Source organism: Gymnogyps californianus, chromosome 13 (genome assembly GCF_018139145.2).
Source record: "Gymnogyps californianus isolate 813 chromosome 13, ASM1813914v2, whole genome shotgun sequence".
Lineage (NCBI taxonomy): Eukaryota > Metazoa > Chordata > Aves > Accipitriformes > Cathartidae > Gymnogyps > Gymnogyps californianus.
In genome coordinates this window covers 8368163-8383772 of record NC_059483.1, presented here as the reverse complement: position 1 = coordinate 8383772, position 15610 = coordinate 8368163, and the positions used below count along the sequence as shown (strand labels likewise).

The window sequence follows — 15610 nt, the reverse complement described above, 5'->3', positions numbered from 1 at the left end:
GTGTTTCTACCCCTTTATTTTTTCCCCAAGCAAGATGCCGGCTGGCTGAGCACATACAGCATCAGGGACCTGGGCTGAGGAGCTACCCCTGGAAATGCTCTGCCTATTCTTAGCCTTATCATTAGCATACAAATATTCCTTAATTGCCTAGTCACAAGAGATTACCTCAGGCCATAAATCACCTCATCCTCCTGTTAACTTGGGTTTCTTTCTCCACTTGCATAAAATTAACTCCGATCATGCGGTGGAATGTTGGGAATTTTAAAACACTTTTATCAATTAACATTAGTGTATTTTAACGCAATCGACAGACCATTACATTATTATGTTTACAATTATTAGCTGTAAAAAATGGCTTTCGGGAGCAGTCACTTTAAATAAGATGCAAATTGGATATGACAAGACTATCTAATGGCCTCGGGTTTCTTTTCAGTCTAGCTTCCCGTATAAAATTGAGGTTTCGGTCCTGCAGGTAATAAAGGTAATAATATTGACTTAATTTCCAATATGGGAGCAGTACTGTGCATTTCACAGGGCTACGCGGGGCTACCTGGGTGCTCCCAGGCATACCTTGGGTAAAGGACCCAAACCTAAGTAACTGAACATCCATGGTGAATGCACACGTAGCCCTTTACACACATAATGGCAAATACTCCTATCCTATGAATACAAAGGTAAGCATTAAAAAAAAAATACAAGTCTGAAAACAATCATAAAACATCAATGGGTTTATTGTCTTTTTTAATAGTCGACATTAAACAACAGCATGCTGTCCTAGTCCTAACATTTGCATGTGTGCCTGCAGCAATGTTAATGGTTTATCTTTCAGGGAACTTGCATACAGTGAAAACTGGTGTTTTGTACCTTAATTTGGAAGACAGACCACAAGAGAACATGATGTTTTACAAGTTAACAGTTCATTTAGTCTGGGATTTTCAATAATTCTGCTGATTAGCACACTAATGAGGTAGAGGGAAAAGTGAGGTTCAGAGACAAAAATGTGATGCAGCAGATTCAAGGTGATGACAAAGACATTATTTTCAGGAAAACAAGGATTCAATGTATGCTTTCAGCAAACAAGATACTTAATAACTCCAAACACTTTCATATTTCCAGCAGCCTCTGCTCTATGCATCAGTGTCTGACTTTAACAAAGAAAAATCAAGTGATGAGCTTGTTAAGAAACAAAAGGTAGTGAAAAGCATTTTTAATGAACAGCTCTGATTATTCTTTAGGCTTTCCCAGGAAGCTGATAATAAAATTACTTTCAGATTTCTCAACACTAAGGAAGATTTTGCTTGGGATGTGACATATTTAAATAATAATGATATTAAAAACATGAATAAATAGTGGATTCTCTTTAATATTATATACTAATGCCTTTTCTAGCAGAAACTTAAAATATACAGTAAGGAATTTGCTTTCAGATAGACACTAAAAGCAAGTTGCCATGTTTTCAGCTGGTACAAATCAGTGCTGCTCCACTACTGTCCATGAAGCTACACTGTTTTACACCATCTGAGGATCTGGCCCAAAACTTTTACCCTTGAAAAATTCAAGAGGACAGAAGTGATAGGAAAACCACCTTCTAACCAATTTGATGGAAGAACAATATCAAAGGATGCAAAAGAGTATACAACATGTCTCACCTGTCCCCAGTCTCCTGCTTTCCACTTCGGACATCTGCCCCCTCTGCATTTCTTTTGCACGTTAGGCTTAGCAAGGTGCTTGCAGTAGTCTTCTTCTACATGCCTCCCTTCCTTGGACAAACAGTACACATTGCGATGCTTTTGGCCCCTTCCACAGGAGACAGAACACTGTAAATACAAAGTAACAACAGATCAGCTTTCACGCAGGGCCATCTACACGGTTATACATGGGCCATGGCTACCCAGGGCATTTTCTTTTAACTGGAGCAAAAAACACACCCCCAGGTCCCCAGCAGCCTACACAAAGCTTGGGGGGGATATGGAAGGGCAGAATTTAACTGCTGGAAATGCTTCCATTTGCACTTAATATTGCATGATATTCTTGGTCAAAGCCCCCCAGAATGCCAACATCGAAATAGAGAAAGCAGCTGACATTCAGCAGGGATAACAGGCGGGATTCCTGGCATCACTCCACTGGTCTCAAAGGAGCAGAGTCATCTTACAGGGATCAAGGCAGGAGCCCTCAGTATCTATTTAGAAGAACTTGAAAGGAACCATTTCCATTTGCCTTGGTACAAAGAGAGGTCAAATGTTGGTAAATCAGGAGAGTAAAGCTCCATCTACACCTTCACAGAGGGAAATAACTGCATAAAGAACAAGGCAGAAGAGAAGAATGCACTTTCCATGTCCTTGGTATTAAAGCTCATGTTTGTTTTACCAGTGTAGACTGATTACTTTTTTTTTTTTTTTTTACTAAACAGACTGAAACCAGGACATGCTCATCCTTAAGATTTATGCATTCTGAAAACAACTCAGAAGGTGGCAAGAAGGCAGAGCCCGAAGAATCAAAGCAAAAAGCAAATCAGCAGGTATGTTAGCTGTAAGCTTTGTAGTGAAGCAACTAATTTCAACCTCCCTCTGCAGGTTCACTGAGCTTTTTCAAATGTGACCACTTCTGGCATGCAAACCCCAAGCAACTTCACTTTGATTTCAGATTAGTCTCCTCCAAAAGATTTAGGAATCAAAGGGGTCTGGAATCACGACAAGAATTTAATATGACAGTTTCATGTAGAACAAGCCTCTTACTCAGCATGATGCACCCAAGAGACTCAGCTTCAATTTCTTCATTACATGTTATGCAAGTCATTATGTGCTACGTCACAAGCATCCTGGTTTAATCCTTGAGCACAAACACACTGGTTCAACCATCTCTCAATATAAAATGTTCTGCTTTCTTTTCAGAATGCAGCAAACATGCAGAGATGAGGCTTCCTCCTTCGTTTTGGAGCCACTCCATCAGTATATTTCCTAAGAAATAAATTACAGCCCAAGCTCTTCCCAGTCTACGAATACATTTGAAACCTAAAAACCTACAATTTATATAGGTAGCAGCTCTGGAAGACCCATTAGAATAGAAATTGGCATATGCATTGACAGCTGTGATTATTTTAAATTACAGCACTACTTCCAACTCATTCAGCCCCTATTGTGTTAAGAGGTACACAAAGAACCAGCAAGAGAGCAGTAACTTGCTCCGAACTTGAAAAGTTCAGACCAACGTGGAGAGAAATGGATGTAACTCCTAAGATCAGATGTTGCTGCTTAAAAGCTTGCATAAGCGATGTTCTGAAAAAGGCTGTTTTCCTGCTGCAAGACCGTTACAGACTGACGAAAGGTACCTGACGTCCCTTGCGATCGATAGGGTTTAAGGGCCATTAATGATGCTCCTCCGCGAGAGGCGGGGAAGCCAGCCGAGGCAGCGGCAGGGATGGCCGCCTCTGAGTTTTCCTGAGCCCAGCTCCAATTGCAAGGTAGGCCAAAAACCCCGTCGAGCAACATTCAACCTTGCACGGAGAAACAGAGGAAATGCTGCCCCTTGTTCTAAAATAAGACTTTCACGAGTTACCCAGATTCATAAACTTCACTTTTTTCTTTAGTGTCAACAGAAAAAAGATTGAGTTAATGTTATCCTATTTTTATAAGCCTTCAAATTTCATCAGAAGTTCATTTTTTCCTTCTCTCTACATCTCTCCCCAGGCAATCAACGTCAGCAGCAAGAAGGAAATGTCAAATCCTGCCAAACCCAGTTGTAAACTTCTAATACTTTCATCCATTTGCTATCTTTGAACTAAATACCAACACTGATACTTTAGCAAAAATTCAAGTGCCCCTCAGTAAGCGCTCTCCATGCAGGTTAACGCCACTTCACTGTGACAAGCTGAAGAGTAAATTCACAGACTTGATCAGGACTCTCTCTTGCCCCACATCCCGAGCCGGTACAGCCTAGCGCATCTTTTCTCTAATTTAAAAAATACATTGGATCCACTACTTATTCTAAAGGAAGAACAACCACATTGTGCAACAACGCAAGCACGTTTCTGGGGACCTGAAGTTGGTTGATAAATCTTTGATCTCACAAATAATACGGTGCTAGTCATTTCCAAAACTATTATCCCCCTTCTACAAATTGCTTAACTTTGGCATGGAGCCTGATTATGACATTTATCTCGCCATCCCATGATCAAACGATAGAACTGCATGCATACCTTGGTGCACTCAGAGGTTGAGGCATAATTTGCCTAATTTTGTTAATACTTAAATGTAATTTCCAAGATGCTGGAATTAATAATTTCTATATCTGTCTTTAATATAAATCAAAGTTAGGCAGCTGTGCATTTTTAGATCTAAACCACCCATTTGCTTTCATGCACATGTGAGTTATGATCTCATTTGCACGGACAGAAGAGAGAGGTTGAATAATCTAACGTAACCAAGTATCAGAGACTGAAAATTTCCTTTGCAAAGAGTCTACTTCATAACTGCCTTCTAATTCGTCTCAGGTATTTCCAACTTTTATTTGGCACGTAGATTTTAAGCATATGTGAGCCACATGCAGAAAATAATTTAATAGTGGGCTTCATCTCAACGCCATGTGACTTAGGGAAGCAATACACCTAGCTACTGCCATCAGCCTCATCATTTATTTCGGACCCTGGAGAAACTTTGCATTTCATTAGTAGGACTCTTCATTGCTGCAAACGCTGCCGCCCGCTTACAGTATCTATCAATAACAGTGCCATAGCGAGGTAAGCTTTGACATTGCCTTCTTTAAAACATTTGAATAGCACAGATGAAACCATTCCTTTCATATTTCTCTTTCTTTTTCTTGATTTCTTTCCTTTCTTTCCTATCCCCCACCCTCCATAGAAAATACTTCCAAGTACTGGGGATGGACAGGTGGCTCTCTGTGGAATAGCAGCCTCATCCAAGGCTCTTTGCAGTCAACAGAAAGACTTCTACTGGTTTTAATTGCCTCTGGATCCAGCCCTGAAGGTGTAGCCAAGGTATTGTATTGACTTTTTTCACTAACCAGCTTCCTAGAGTCGAGGATCACGTGCACTTGGGCATGCCCATAGTCAACCCGCCTCTGCTTCCACTCAAGTGCGGGAAAACATTGCTCTGAAAGGCTGTTTCCAGCCTGCGATTGAGGCATGGCAGCAAACAGCACCCGTGGGTGAACCCGGGAGGATAGCCAGGCATGGAAGATGGTGCGAAAACAACACATTGTGTTGTTTCTTAAAAAAACCCAAGATGATTGTGGCACATAAAATAATAGAGAAATACTATTTCAAAAAATCAGCTATAGCCATTACACTAAAGACTCTAGTAAACCTTCCTCTTGTTATTATCTTTACTATCTCCTAAAACCACCACAGTCACACCTGGTACATTACATCGAGAATAAGAACAAAAGGACTTTCCTAAGAGCATTAGGATCAAAGCATTTGAGCACAGATCTAAGGGTTTTATGTTTATTGCATGATTAGTTTTGTTAACATGCCAAGAACCAGGGATTGGCATGCTGCTGATTTCTTCAAATAAATATACTGCCTAGTTTAAATAAATGCAAGAAAAACGTTTAAATAAATACGACAAAAATATTTCCATATCAACTGTTTCCAGAAAGGTCAGAACACGATGCTAAATCTCTCCTGCAATGCATCACTCTGCTCCAGTGCAGCGGCAAGCTTGTGTTTGTGTTTCCACAAAAATTTGTTTTCTGTTTCAGAGTTCAGGAATGACGAAGATCATTCTGTTTTACCAAGTACATACAAATTGCTTTAAACTAACCCTTGCTGCATTTCTTATTCTGATATTTTGGAAGATGAGGGTACATCTTGTTCTTTAAGACCTCTCTAAAATAGAAAGGCTGCTACTTGATTCACTGGGCTGGTAGCATGAAAAAAAACAGAATATGTACCCCAAAAGCTCTTAAACATTTGTACAAAATTTCTGGCTGGTTGGGCCCAGGTTCTGACCCTCCTGTGGGAGACCATGACCCGCTCGTCTGCACTGGGACCTTGTGCCGCTGCTAGGCTGAGGGCTGGGAGTGAGGTCGGTCTGGCACCAAAAGGACTCAACAGCCCTGGGCACAAATGAGCAAATCTTGGTGAAAAGAAAGAGGCAGTACAGAGCAGTCAAGAAGAAAGGGAGCTGCTCTGCTTCTCGTTAACTTTGTGCATTGAAGGGGCAGCTCAACACGGGGCAGAAAAGCAAACCACCAGCAAGAACCTGGGGACATTCTCCCCCAAAAGTGAAAAGTTTCCGAAAATGCTGTCAGACCGCTTTTCCAGGCCCCCCGTGCATCAGCCGACGATTTGGGAGGTATTTGAGATAATGAATGCAAGCTGCGGTGATCACCAAATGAATTCCCAAAGATAGGTATGCTCCGATAGCTCACCAAGGGCAGGGCTGGGAAGAATTAGACTAAGAACGGTTTTATCAGATTCTGCCAGGAGCAACTTTTTGGAGGAAATTAAAATCAATCCTTGGAGGTTTAGATTTCCACACGTTAAGGATTATATGGAAAGTAAGCGCTCGTAAGTAAGCCTTCGTTCATCCTTTCCAACAATCTGAGCTGAAACATGTGCTGGATGAAATAAAGCAGAAAAATGACAGAGCCCTACAATGCTTTACACCCCCTTTCCGTGAGGGGCTGCGCTCCTGGATGTCAGCAGACTTCTCCAACTACAAGCAGAGTCCAACCATGCACCCTCATAGTTACATTTCAGCATCCTATTAGCTTACATCAGCTCTTACTATAACTTACACTGCTGCTATCAGATGCTGAAATCACAGCCGTGTGACTTCTGTACCTCTGAAGCCTCTTGAGCACAAAGAACGTCAGAAGACACACCACCAAGGAAAGCCTGGATTGTTCCTCACCAGCTGAACCTTTACTAGAAGTCTTAAAATGCTTGACCCTTTGTGTGCTATCCAGCAACAGAGGCTCTGTGGCATCCAAACTAACTTAATTAGCTTCACAACAGCAAGGTACTTCAGCAGGTAACTCCCTTGGCTTCAGTGAGACAAGCAACAGGCTTAAAATAAGGGTGCAGCTCCATGCTATGGTTTCTCCAGTGGCTGCAGCACTTTAGGAGACATTTAGGAAATATTTGTTGCTGCTTTGAAACCCTGTTCCTTCCACCAATCTGTTTTAGCGCGGTCTCACGCCCGGCTGCATTGGCACGGTGAGAAGTCCGTGCCCATGGGGTGGGAACGTGGCGTGCAGGGCAGGATTCACCCAGCTGGGCTTTCCTTTCCTGCAAAACTGTAGGAGGGAGCCATACCTTAACACACACAGCTGCTGAGAGTGCGTGGTCCTGGTAATTGTAGCTAGTACAAGGCCAGAAAATATATCTGATTTTCGTACGTTTAAGAGGGAAGAGCGGTCTCTACATTCAAAGGAGAGCAGCTGGACCAGAAACCTGAGCAAAAAACACTGAAGCATTGCACTGCAGTTTGAAAGAGGCTTTAGAAATGCTTAATCCATGCTGACTCCCCAGCGAAATGGGAGGATTGAAAGAGAGACATGAATATTAGGGATTTTGGAGCGTGCAGTCCAAGTATGTTTGTAAGCATTGTCTAGAACCCTTTAGAAATGTCCCAAGGAGCCCTCCCAGAGCCGGAGGGCAGCCCTTGGTGTGCACAAGAGCAGGCTTTACCCCAGTGTCCCCGAGGAGCACTCCTTGCCCCGGGCACGGGCGAGAGGGAACATCCATGCTGCCTTGCCCTGGCTCTGCAGTGCACGTAGGGTCTCCATCCTCCAGCTGCCCTGCTCTCAGCTCGGCAGCAGAGGCACCGAGTTTCCCAAGTGATTATTTGCAAAAGGGAGAAATAAAACAATCCACTAAACCTTCACCTTCCCGCTGCCGAACCAAGCTGCAGAGACTGGCGAGTGACCTCAGATGATGTCTCACAACAGGTTAAAAAAAGGAAAAAAAAAAAAGGAAAATTTCTCAAAGAAAAGGGTCCAACTTGATGTGTTGCTGCAGCAGAGGGAAGAAGCTGGTGTGCCTGGAGCCCGCTCCTCCAGCAGCACAGATTGCCCAGAGGAAAGGATGCTCTTGGGCTCTTTAACTCCTGCAAGATTTAAGGCCCTGAGCGCTGAAGTCAATACAATAATTTCCCTGAGCTGGGAAACCTCACGAGATATGTGGGAGAAAAGCAGGTAACTGCAGCAGGAGGAAAAGCCATGCATGTCCTCTTCTACGGCATACCACCTAGTAAGCAGCACCTTTTCCCCCCCTTTCACCCGCCCTGTTGTTACATCCCGTACAAAGACTTCACCAGGTACAGAAATCAGCAGGGCTGTGAACACACAAAGCTGCCTTAAAAGCTGCGTCCCTGGCCTGCTCCACGCTATTTAACTTGAACAACAAACAAGCAAAAAACCCCAAATAGCCACCGCAGGTCTCTCCAGGGAGGGAAGCGTTAGATGGCATTTCCTCAAATTAGGAGGAGATCTGTGAGCTACCCAAGGATGTTGGTATAATGGGATGTGGAAGGCACTGATGAAGCCTATTTTCCATGCTGTGGCACTTTTAAGAGAGTAGCAATTGAAGCAGCAAGCAGCCTAGGCTAACTGACACTTCATATTTTTTATGAACAGTTATATTATAATGCCATTTAGAAGTTCATTCAAGAATAGGATTTCTCCATGTCGGATGGAGTGAAACACGAAGTAAAGAGCTCTCCAAGGAATGTCAGCCCTATTTCACAGGTGTGCATCACACTGGGGGTTTGTAGGAGCACTGGGCTGCTTCTTGCTCCCTGGTTTTATAAAGAAAAATCTTGGCTTAATGCACTAGGGATCAAATACTGTCAGCCTGCATACGGTCTTGGGCATCAGACAGATTTTCATCCATGCTGCTGGCTCACTCGCCTCCCCTGTGAGCTAGTAAAAATTAAAACATGAATAGAGCATTAAGTGCCTTTGGAACAAGACTGACTACATCATTTTTCCTTAATGACTGCACAAATCACTCACCAGGAAAGTTAGAAACACAGTACATGTCTTTGTGCTTAGTGTCACTCATCATCATACGTCCTTGTTTCTAAATGCTACAATCCCTAGGATCTGAGCAACAGCAATTATTGTAGTTTGGGGTATACAGTGTGAATCTGGAATATGGGCAAAAATGCACGCATACTTCTGAATGCCCAGCTCAGGGATCTGCTTGAAGATGCTGAACTTCGCAGCTCATCCTTGAAAGCCTGTTACTGCTGTAACGTGTCCCCTGCAGTCTAATGCATATTTCAACTACTGCACTCAAAGCCAGTGCTTTGGGAGACAAATGTTCCCAGCAATTGCCCTCTTATTTATTGCTCTGTTTCTCCTGTGTGTGTGAGCGTGCGCGTATGTGCTTGTATAGGAGGTCTACAGACTTTACAAAGTCAGGAGCCATGGATGGGCCACCCATGATGCAAAGACTGAAGCCAGTCATCGCTGAACAGCAGTCCCATCACTTCTTGTTCAAGTGCAGGCCAGCTGTGCACAGCCTAGAAAACGACCATCTCATTGAGAAAATGTGTAAGAGGGGAGGTGTAAAAAGGCAACCATGGAGGCACACCAAATGCAGCCAAACGGCCACTGTGCTTCTCTGGGAGGAGAAAGGCAAGTATTTTACAGTAAGTTCGGACAGAAGCGTGGGTTGGACTATGCATGGTAAGAAACATCAGTGAATACTAATGGAGTTACCTGCTCTGAGTGGGAAGGTGCACTGAGGGACTTGGGAAAAGATGCATCACCTGGGGGCTGGGGGGAAGAGAAGAGTTTCAAGATACAAGAAAATAACCTTCCTGAGTCTAACCACTGGTCCAGCTCATGTCTGTCCCGGCAGTGGCAATAGGAGAGGCTACTGAAGGCAAGCAGACGAGACTGGCCATTCTCTGCAGCTCATTACCCTGGTACTTCTTGTCACAAGACATTTGGTCACTGGATTAGGGAGGTTAGACGGGACACTGCTGCCCAGTGCTTTTACTTCTCCATCAGACTAAAAGACCCTAGATTTAACCACCAGGTCAGATCGCAACAGGTACAAAGACTAATGGGTGCCTGCAAGGGAGGAGTGTGGATGGCAACAGCTGAGCATGAAGTTGCAGGAAATCAGTCCCGCGAGGAGTCGACCCAGCAAAGCACTTAAGTGCAGGCTCAGTGTTAAGCACACAGTGCCGCAGGGTGGTCCCTCACCTGCAGCGTAGCAGACGGGCTTCGATGGTTGTTTTCTTGCTCATGGAGCATCAACACTAGCAAATAGGAGAGAGCAGAACCAATAGCAAAAGTGTATCTATATAGTGCTCCTTAGTTCAGGAGAAACAGAAGTAGCAATGAAAGGTGGTGATGATAGGCAAACAACAAAAATGGAAAGGAAAACAAAAATTGGAGATTTCAGAGTAGCAAGAGAGGAATAAAGTGATGTTCCTCTACCAGGCAGCTGGGTACCACTGGCTTCACCCACCTGTAACTGGCTTGGAGCCACCAGCTGTGGCTCTGAGCCTCAGCACAGATAGCGGGCACTGAGCTGAGGAAAGAGCTGCAGGAGCATCCATCACTGCTGCCCCAGAGGAGCAACAGCCTGAAACTCTTCAAACAAAAACACCAACTGCATTTACCCTCTGGGACGAGCTCTGAGAAGAGCACGAGGCAGCGAATAGGTGGATTCCCAGCTATGACCCCAAGATGTGCAGTTTTGGAGGGTGGCTGAAGCTGGGCACTGGTGGTGGGATGCTCTGGATGGGTGTCACACAGCAGGGAGTACAGGAAAGGCCTGAAACGGTTCTGGTTTGCTTTTTTAAACAAAAGCAAAGAGGGCTGCACTGTCAAAGGCCTTTTTCTGACTGGGGAACCAAAGCAGACAACTTCTTGCCTTTCATCAGCACACCAAACTGGCAGTCCCTGGAGTCAGTCGGTCTGAGCGATCCTAGAGGGGAGGCAGCCGGGAACCCAAGAGGGACAGCAGCCTTGGTGGGCCAGCCTAAGCGTACAGTAAACAGCTCTGAGACGGAGCCAGCTTCAGACAGATGGCTGGGGATGTCCATAGGCTACCAAGTTCTCATTTTGGTCTGGATCAGCTTTATTAAATCTTCATTAAGGCACCTATTTCTACCTGTTTTTCTAAAGGCATGCAAGCCACCCAGTGCATCCCTCTCCCTGGGTTATGGGTGCTGGACCATACATGCAGCCTTCCTCTGCTGTGGCAATATTTGTCCTTCCCCCATGGGCTCTCGGGTAGGATTGTTTTTATTAGTTTTCTGATAACACCTGTCACTACAGAGAAATACAGACTTGCTGTCGCAGTCTCAGAGCCTGAACCATCATCATATGAAGGAAGGACAGAAAAAAGCAACGTGAATCACTGAGTGACTGAAGAGTTCAGCGTGCCTATCACTTCATTTTCAAGGATGGCTTTGTTATTGCAAAACATGTGTAAAGAATCATACAGCAGCTCAGTAATGCTGCTGTCACAGCAAATTCATTTTCTGCAGGAGAGAGGAAGAGAACAGCAGTTATATACACTTGCAACCAAATCTGCCCCTGGTTATCACTTCTGCCTTAGCAAGAGCTGACATCCTGCCTGCTAAGAATTTTATCAGAACAACGACATGGAGAATATTGCTGTTGAACAGCCTATATTCAGCCAGCTTCATGGGGAAGGCATTTTGTAAACAACGTGTTGGGGCTTTGACAGAATTAAATACAAATAACCTGAACTTTCCGCTGACACCAATTTTAAGATTAAAACTCCTGAGCGCCAGCTCCCTGACATGGATGTTGGCCAGGCAGTCCTCCCGCTTCCCACCGAATCCAGAGCCCCTTCGCTGCTACCTACGTCCCTGCGTGCAGCCGAAGAGCCCTGCAAAGCCGTCAATGCCACCAGCTTCCAGCTAAGGGGATACAGCAATGTTGTCCTAACCCAAACCTGAATCCGCATCGACAATAAGAGTTTGGAGCTTAGCCAGCTAATATTCTAATTATTTTAAGCTAAGCTTCCATTCTTCATTGTTAGATCAAAAAGCCCTCAAAGACTAAGATACCAGCATTTCTGCCTATTTGATAAAGAGCTGGGAAGCACACACCGCCGTTTTGCAGGCACTAAGAGCTACACAACCATTGCATTAGCAGCTAGAACTTTTGAAACCCAAGAGCGATAAGTACTTGACAAAGCAGCTTACTTTTAAAATTATAATACTTTTTAGAAAAAAACCAAACCAAAAAACAAATCCAAAACCCGCCCACCCATTTTCCACAGGTCAAAGTCAAATGATTACTGTTCCAGTGCAGTGAAGCTCAAATGACTCGCCCAACTGAACCAGGACAGGGTGCTGTGAGATATAATAGTTTTGCCTTATCTGTGCCTATTTCCTAACTTGGAGAGAATGAGAAGCCTACAACAAGTTACTTCAGCATTATTCATAAATTGTATCAGGATACAGTTGGATATTACGGTAAACCCAAAATTTCAGAGATTATTACAAGGAGCAGATCTGCTCCAAGAGAAGTGGGTTCAGCCTCGGGTTTTAAGTGAAGCGATGGGTAATACTCTGCGAACATCTCCCTCGTTCTGGAGAACATGGCGAGATTTCCTCTCGGCATTCGAGAGCGTGTATGGAGATCTGCATTCATACCATAAGGCATTCAGAGGAGAAAACACACTCTCTGTATCCTGGTGACAGTCTCTGCATGTTTTCTAAAGCATTATTTTAATAAAAAGGTCAGGTCTATCACATGGCGTACAATTCTGCAGTGTTTAAATATATGTTCTTAAATAAGCAAGGAAATAAAAGTGTCACCTTCTCTTAAATCCCCTTTGAACATACATTATAATGACAAGGCATCTCACCAGTCTCCTGTTATAAAATTATTGTTTATGTACAGAATCTGTTTATTCATTTAATTATCTCTTTAAAACCTGGATTTAACCAGCCAGATAAAATCACTTGTTTACTGTATAAAATCCCAGTGGAATTTCACCTGAGGACTGTGGGTTGGACTCTTCAGACTCTCTCTGCTTTAATTTGTATGTATTTTATAGTACTAATTTCACTGCAACTTGAGTAAAGCTAAGCCAATCAGATGCTTGCAAGAAATTAGTTATCCAAACGTCAAAATTCATACGCTTTTAACTGTGTTTGTTTAATTATTGAGAATGACAGTTTCTGTTGGGGAACAAAGGAAGTAAAAGAAAAGCGAGTCAAAAGATGGAACATTGCAGTACCATTTCAGAAAACTTAGTAAAAGTTACTAAAACTAAGTATATGATCTTAATTTAGCAAAAGACTCAAGAAATCATTATACAAATTCATTTATGATTACATTCTACTTGTCTTTAATTTTCACTGTTCAACATTAACATTAAACAATGTAAATGTATGCAATATTTATATAAAATTAAATAACAATATTGGAAAAATAAATACACTTTTACATAAATACATAAATCCATACTGCTGAAAAGTTTCAGCTAATACTATACTCTTGTTTCAAAAGTGACAAAAAAATACGGTAGTGACACTCCATCCCAACAGATGAAGTATGTACAGCTACAGAATGATGTTTGCAACCGATGACAGAGCTAAAGCAAATCCAGGTGATACCACACTAAAGGAAAAAAATTTGGAGTTACTACCTACAGTAGTAGCACGAGGTAGACATACACGTGGAGTATTTTGCAGGAGGGACACGAAGCCCTGTTGACCCCATAGATACAATTCAGTCTTCAAACAGCTCTGGGGTCCCCCACGTCAGAGCCAAAGGACACCTCGGTAATAAGACTGAAAAATCAAGTCACTTTGTGGCAACGACTGGGGCTCAGCTCTGCAGCCCCTTCACCTGCGGGAGGCCAGGGGGCTGCGAGCCCCGCAGGCAGCCGGGAGGAGATGCTGCGGGCAGGATAGGATGCCCCTGCCCTCTGCCTGTTTGCCCGACATCCCACCCGCTCCCAGGAGACCGAGCAAGGACAACCCATCAAGGTTAATATGACTTAGTAGAGTCAAGGGAATTTTTCCTGGGTGAAAAAAAAAAAAAACAAAACCAAAAAACAAACCCAAACCAAAATACAGGACTGCACCCTGCATTTCCAACACAGAGGAGCAGACGCAGCCCTGGAACCTGCTCCTGAACAGCTGTGAAGAGGCTGAATGCTGAGCGACACCAAAATGCAACACAACTCTGTCCACACCTTTGGTTCTTGCAAATGGTCCAGCACAGGTAACAAAGGTTGGCAGCAACTCCGAGCCGGTAATTCTGCGGGGAAGCCACCGCACGCGTTGCTAGCTCTGCTTAGCTCACCTCGCTCATTTTTAGCACCGACTATATCAGTGTACAAGTGATACGTTAGCACCTCAAATGAAATATTTCATATCACTGTCCCTTGTACTGGTGAAGCACCGTATAAACACCAGTTCAGCAGTTTTATGGCTATTGCATAACTCACTGAGGTATGATAAAAATATTGAGGAGCGTTACTGAAGGCATCCGTGTTACTGAAAGCACCCGTAGAAACGAGAGTGCTGTTACGTTTTAGCAAGACGACTTTTCAAACCATGACAATTAAGGAAGTCCAATACATTACAAACAGGCCTCTTTTTTTCTTTTCCTATAAAGTGCTTTTGAGTCAGATTAAATTTTTTTTTTTTTTTAAATCTTCTTCAAATGCTTTTATAACAAAATACACAATAAAGGTCGACATTTGTTTGAAGGCCACTCCAAAACCGGCAGGTCGTGGTTTCCAGCGCACCAGAAGCACCCCAGGCCAGCACTCGCCTTGGCGCTCCGGGGCTCCGCGCCGAGCAGAAGGTGCTGCTCTGGGCAGGGAGAATTTCAAAGCTGTGGGACCTAAAATAGCATCCCAGCCCTGTAGTTCAGGGCGACTCTGCCCTCACAAGAGCATCTCTGTAGCAGACTCCTCCAGTGGCAAAGAAGCAACGTAAGACACCTCTGCTCCAAACGCTATTTTGGTATTAGAAAACTCCCAGGGTTTTAAGCCTTCCACCACCTTGCTGATCCCTTGCTGACTTAATGGCATCTAGAGCAGCAGCTGGAGATCAGGCCAGACAATAACTCTCCAGAACCAGAGAGATGCACGAGAACAGCTTATAGGTGCCTTTGCACAGTACATCACACTATTACATATACACAGGAACAGAAATAGAGCGCAGGTGTGAATGCACACGTGTTTCTATATAGCTGCGTGTGGGGGCAGGTAGGGACACGCACACACATCTATACAGCCCTGTACGTGCTTGGGAGTTGATGCAATTTAGTACACATTTTCCCCTGTCATCCTGCTTTTGGCAGAGGACACGCGACTGGTAAACCAGTAGGTGTGCAGTGCAGTATTACCATTAAATATCAGAACAATTTAACTTCAATGGAAATGTACTGCTTAAATGCCAGGTTTAAATCCATATGCAAAGAACTCAGAACCAAGACTCATAATGCACAGCGCTCACACAGTGTAATAACACAGACAAAGGTGGCTACTTAGCAGAAAGTGCCTTTTAAATTAAAGGACTCGAGCTCCCCTAACGTAAGCCCTTCCTGAACAGATGTTATTCTGAATATATTGTCAAGAATCCTCTTTAAGTGCAGTTTTAAGACACGAAGCATTAGCACCTTG

The 15610-nt window shown here is 43.7% G+C and overlaps 1 protein-coding gene across 3 annotated transcripts in view; it reads right to left on the bottom strand.

The window, feature by feature from the left end:
- ADAMTS9 (ADAM metallopeptidase with thrombospondin type 1 motif 9) overlaps window positions 1-15610 on the bottom strand; it is an 87059-nt gene that overhangs the window by 23579 nt on the left and 47870 nt on the right. For all 3 annotated transcript variants that reach the window (XM_050904954.1, XM_050904955.1, XM_050904956.1), the window contains exon 29: window positions 1650-1817. In XM_050904954.1, the coding sequence (XP_050760911.1) occupies window positions 1650-1817 (168 nt within the window). The remainder of the gene's footprint in view (window positions 1-1649; window positions 1818-15610) is intronic.